The sequence below is a fragment of the Teleopsis dalmanni genome, chromosome 1 (assembly GCF_002237135.1).
Source record: "Teleopsis dalmanni isolate 2A chromosome 1, ASM223713v2, whole genome shotgun sequence".
Lineage (NCBI taxonomy): Eukaryota > Metazoa > Arthropoda > Insecta > Diptera > Diopsidae > Teleopsis > Teleopsis dalmanni.
Window position 1 is genome coordinate 97,697,206 of NC_051846.1, and position 6,171 is coordinate 97,703,376.

The 6,171-nt window shown below is 40.1% G+C and overlaps 1 protein-coding gene across 1 annotated transcript; it reads right to left on the minus strand.

The window, feature by feature from the left end:
• Positions 1 to 1,408: 1,408 nt before the first annotated feature.
• LOC119689775 lies at positions 1,409 to 1,921 on the minus strand. The gene has a single exon (XM_038104676.1). It carries the CDS (start codon positions 1,919 to 1,921, stop codon positions 1,409 to 1,411), a length of 513 nt encoding a protein of 170 aa, XP_037960604.1.
• Between the last annotated feature and the right edge of the window lie 4,250 nt (positions 1,922 to 6,171).

Below are 6,171 nucleotides of genomic sequence, written 5' to 3' on the forward strand. Positions count from 1 at the left end.
GCCTTTTATTCTCCTTTTTTCTAACTGCGTCGAGCGGACTTTTTCGCTAGCCGTTGTTCGGTCAATGCCCTCAACATTTCCCCTCATCAGGTATTCTGTTGTTTTTTTTCCAGGGTTCTGAAAGCTTTAAACTGCACTCGCAGCTTTTTTCCTTTTATTATCCGCTGCAACATTTTTACGATCAACCGAAAATGTACAAAGCACATGACAATGACATTTCTTATTTTCTCCAATTTTGGTTTGATTATTTTTCTATGAGTGATAATGTGGTTGTTTTTTTTTTTTAAAGATAAACTACAATTTAATCAAATAATTATAATTATAATAAATATATTAATCAATTTAAATAAAAAAAATAGTGTGTGGACTATAGTAAAATATGACTATCACTTCCAGTGCTGGAGTTCTGTTGTTGCGGGGTGGGCTGTTGCGGTTTGGTATAGCGTGTGGTGATGCTGTATAGCGAGAGGTTATTGCTTTGTTGGAACCAATTGTTAAATTCAATCCTGTAAATTTTGTTCGTCAAGGTGCATCCATTGCATCGGCAATGAAAGTAATGAAGTATACTGACCAAACTTTACCAAAAGTAACTTACTTTATGCAATTATAAGCAGAAGTTATAAGCAACAAACATGAAGATGTACTGGCAAAATATGGTGCTATATCAGCTCAAGGTATTCTGGATATTGGAGCTTTGTTGTTGGGCTGCGGAACCCACGATGTTGTAACAATTAAATTGCCAAAAATTTTAATCGTTACACTCCCTCCTTTCTTTACGAGAGGATATCAATACGGATATCTCCATTTCTGGCAATACGAATCAGTCGAGTCTTGCCGTCCCATGTCGCTTTGAACCGATGACGCCTGCTTCTGGACCACTTCTTTAAATCATAGCCCTGCTTCTGTAGTATTCTCCCGGGCTAAGGTCTTCATTCAGAAATTCAGCAGTGGTAACTTCATTATTATACTTTGATGTGATTGCTTTCTCGTGAGCGTTTTGCTGTTGTAGAATGGCTTTAGCGGTTGGAGGAGTTGCTGGACAATCCCAGTTGTTTATGGTTTGTCTCATAGAGTGTTGTATATCTCGCTGTTCATGGAAATGGTTCATGTACTCGTCTCTCGCTTCTGCATCACATGACTTAAACGGCCAGCTTCGTTTGCGATAATGCTTGTTGTCATTTTCTTGGCGGTTTAAAATGGTTTTGGCAATTGGAGGCGTTGGAGGGCAATCACTGCTATTCGTCACTCGAGGAGGTGAATGAAGTATGTCCTACCAATCAGGAGGGGCCGTGATCTGCAGGATGTCCTCCAGACGACTCTCGCTCACCTCATCTGACAGCGAATTTTCAGAATGATGACAACTATAAAGATAAACAAGATTAAGTAAGTGGTACAAAATAATTTTAAATTAAGAATGATACTGTTTAATTCGACTTAAGTGAGCCGAAATTATTTTATCGCCATGTAGTTCACGCAGCTTCACTATGACCGGTGATACAAAGTTTATTACTTCATAAGGTCCGCAATATTTCGGGGCTAATTTTGCATTAAAGCCGTCTAGCGCATTAGATAGTGGTTGTGAACGATTAAGTACCAGTGTGCCAAGTTCTGGTTTCCACTCCCGTCGTCGGAGGTTATAATATCTTGCCTGGTCTTGTGATGCTTTTCCCATGTTTCTGCTAGCAATAGCGTATATTTCCAGTAACTTTCGCGCTTTGTTATCGGAAGATTCTGTAGCTCTTCCAAGTCCTGGTGTCACCGCATCATATAATGTACTCGGCATTCGAAGCTCTCTACCTTGAGTAATATATGCCGGACTGAAACCTGTTGAAGACGAAATTGAGGAGTTTATCGCTAACGTGATTTCGGGTAAACACTCGTCCCAGTGTCGGTGGTCAACTATTGAGTTTTGCGTGATCATTGTTTTTATTGTACGATTTGCACGTTCAGTCGGGTTCTCCTGAGGTGTTTAAGGGGCTGTATGTTGATGTTGAATGCCCAATTCGACTAAGAATTTTTGAAATACCTTGCTCGTAAATTGTGTTCCATTGTCTGTGACCAAGATCTTCGGAATCCCAAACCGCGCCATGATGTTTTCTCTGAAGGCTTTTTTAACACCGGCCGTCGTGGCGTTCTTCATTGGTATGATTTCCACCCATTTAGAGAACTTATCAAAAAATACGAGAGCCACCGTGTTTCCTCTAACCAAACGTGGTAAGGGCCCAATAAAATCTGCACATACTGTTACCCATGGCTCTTCTGGTAAACTTGTTAACATCTTTCCTGCACTAAGTTGTTGACTGACCTTGTATTTTTGACATGTATCACACTTCCGCACATAATCTTTGATGTCACGATACATTCCTGGCCAAAAGTATCTCGATGTAACTCGAAGGATTGTTTTCTGATTACCTAAATGTCCTGCCGTGATATCATTATGACACTTTTTTAATACTTGAGGCCGAATGGATTGAGGTACACACAGTTTCCAGCAAGGATGTCCCTCGTTGCTATAAGAGTTGTGTATACGACGGTACAGCTGATTATTTTCGATAGTGTAGTCGGGGTATTTACTTGGATTATCGGTTAATGTTTTCCTCAAGTTCGTTAACCGTAAACAAGACTGTCCATCTTCTTTCGTCGTATCCGGCATATTCAACAGGGCCAGTGTGGTTTGAGGTTGACGAGACAGTGCATCCGCGACGACATTATACTTTCCTTTTCTATATTGTACCTCAAAATTGAATTGTTGTAGCTCTAGCGCCCAGCGAGCGATACGACCAGTTGGATTTTCAATGTTGTTTAACCATTTCAGCGCCAGATGATCGGTTATGACTACGAAACGATAACCTTCTAAATATTGTTTCATTTTTCTTACTCCCCAGACAATCATCAGACACTCCTTTTCAGTAGTCGAGTAGTTTTTCTCAGCTGGATTTAAACTGCGACTTGCATAAGCTATCACCTTTTCTTCGCCGGCTATTTCTTGAGTCAGTATTGCTCCTAGTCCAAAATTACTGGCATCTGTCTGCAATACAAATTGTTCGGTGAAGTTGGGGCACGCTAGAATTGGGGCACTCGTTAATTTTTCTTTTAACATATCGAACGCCACTTGTTGGTCTGACGTCCATTGCCATCGTTTACCTTTCTTTAATAACATCGTAAGGGGTTGTATTGTATTTGAAAAGTGTGGTACAAAACGGCGATACCACGAGGCGATTCCAATACACCGTCGTAGTTCCTTGAGGTCTTTTGGTACAGGTAACTCTTTTATGGCTGCAATCTTTTCGGGATCAGTGTGTATACCATGTGGTGTCACCAAATGCCCAAGATACTTTATTTCTTTCATGAAAAATTTACATTTCTGTACGTTGATTTTTAGTTTTGCACACCTTAGTCGCTGAAATACCTTTCGCAAATTTTCCATATGTTCCTCCAGTGTATGACCAATGATGATGATGTCATCAAGATACGCGAAAGCAAAAGGCTCCATATCAGGTCCAATCACTGTGTCTAACGCTCGTTGAAATGTTGCTGGAGCGGAGTGCAGTCCAAAAGGCATCACGCGCCACTGAAATAGTCCTCGTCCAGGTACTGTAAACGCAGTATATTCTTTACTTTGTTCAGCCTTTGGTATTTGCCAATACCCGTTCTTGAGATCAAGGCTGCTGATATATTTGGCGTCTCTGAGTTGATCTAGAATGTGTTGTATACGAGGAATTGGGTAGGCATCTGGTATTGAGTGTGCATTTACCTGACGATAATCTATGCAAAGTCGCCAACTACCATCCTTTTTCTTCACTAGTACCACCGGTGAGCTATAAGGGCTATGAGAGCGTTCGATACAACCTTTTTGTAATAATTCATTTATTTCTTTGTCCAGTATTTGTTGCATGACCGGGTTTCGAGGATAGTATCTTTGCTTAATCGGTCTGTCATCCTTCATGGTGATGGAATGTGTGGTGATATTGGACAGTCCTTCAAGAGTATCGAACTTCGCTAATTCGCGAGCTAAGAATTTGTCCACATGTTCCGAATCACTTACTGTAGAATTCAGCATTACCATCTCTCGTTTCACATTTGTAGTTCTACTGAGTTTGACTGTATTTTCCCCTATTTTGAAGATACTTGACGCTGAAACCAGGAAGTCCTGGTTACTGCATATTCACAGGCCCCGATTCGCAGTGATGTGTGAATTATTGAATTTATGTTCCGCGGTGAACCATCTGCCAAACGTACCACCAAGTCTACTTCGTTGTGTTTGCCATATAAACGTTTTGCTATGCCCGGATGAATAAAATATTTACTGGCCCCTGTATCAATCATGGCTGTCATCTGTTGATCCTGAACGAGTATTTTGACAAGACGACGATTATTTTCGATTAGGAATGGTTCTGAGACGGTGTTGGAATTTCGGTCACGCCCCTTGCTTCTAGACGGCGTGACCGCTGGAAGTTTCCCGGAACTTTTCGGCAGCAATCAATTGTCCGTACATCGCGTCTACCGCACTGCCAACAGAATAGAATACGAGGGTTCTGACATCCCCGCGCTTGGTGTTCTTGTCGTCCACATCGAAAACAAGCTGAAGCTAAGTTTATTGGTTCCACTGCTGCAAGTACCATCGGTTTATCTCGTCGTTCTGGTGTTGTAAAAGATTCCCTTGGTTTTCTGCTCTTTCCTTCATCTCGAACTGCTTCATAGTCGTTAGCGAGTAATATAAGCTCTCGTAACGTACTAAACTCGCGTCGCTTTATATGCATCCTGTATTCTGTCAAACTGTTTCGGTAGAATCGTTCAAGCTTTGCTCCATCGTGCATTTTCAAATGTTGCATCAACTTTTGCAATTCCAACACGTATATTTTAAATGATTCACCAGGTTTCTGCATTCGGTTTCTTAACTCGTCTTCTAAGCGCTCGAAGTAACGATGAGGTAGGAAAAATTCTAGAAAATCAGATTTAAACTGCTCCCAGTGGTCCCAGTCCCCTTTATTGTGACGGAACCATACTAAGGCCTGCCCTTTCAGTAATTCTGGCATCGCACGAGGTAGCATATTTTTCGCAAGATCATATCCACTTGCTAACTCTTCCACACGCTCCACAAACGCTAACGGATCGCCGCTCTCATCAAATCGGACCGCCCATTTTCTAGCCTGATCGATGACTGTTGCTTGCATGGTTCTAGGTTGTGTATATGGTACGTGTAACGTATGTTGCGTGTACTGCTGTTGATGTAAAGGAAGAGTCAATAGTGGAATATTATCTTGGCATCGCTCCGTTGTCTGTTCTGGGGGTGGCAATGGTATTTCCTCCACGGCGTGATCGTTTTCTACTTCACCTACAGACACTCTGCTATGTCTATCTTCAAGTTCTTTTAATCGTGTTATTATCTGCGGTTTGTGGTCAGCTTGTGCAATAAAGTTTGCCGATCGCCGGCGCAGTTCATCGACTACACCAGTTAAATCTTGTTCGAATTCGTCTAAATAAACGACTAGCTCTTCTTTCCGTAGATTTCTTACCCAGCTGCGACCCATATTAACTGATACAAGATGTTTTGTGATATCTGAAACTAAAGAACTAGCTGTGTTTCGATGTATTTTGTTGAACCTTAGTCGAGGGTCCCAGCTCGGGCGCCACTTGTAATGAACCTATTTTTCGTAGCCGGGGTAGTCCTCAGCCTAGTCCAAGGTCTTACAAGCAATTTGTATTCGCGGGGACCCAAGCGTTCAATCAATGTAGTTTCCACCGTCGCGAAGTAAGATCCAGTACAACAAACTATTTCTTTATAATTCAAGATTTACTTTATTGAACAATTTGTAATATATGTATATGTGTAATATAGCAATAAATGTATTTTAAAGAAAAAAAATTATCAAATAATATCTTTACAAATACTCGTATATAATAATAAGCAAATAATATTTAACTGTTTTCAATTTTATAAAAAAAACAACATTAATTAATCATATTTTAAGTTTAAAGTTTTATAAATGCAATTTCGTGTTCACTTAAATACAACAAAATTCATAAAATTCATAAAATATTTTCAAATAAAAATATAAGGGAAGAAGAATTTCTATTAAGCGTAGTCGTGTGAAGATTACTTTGATATTTTACTTAGAATTTTATGTAATATTTTTACATTCCTTAAATGTGGATTAAATAATTAAATTC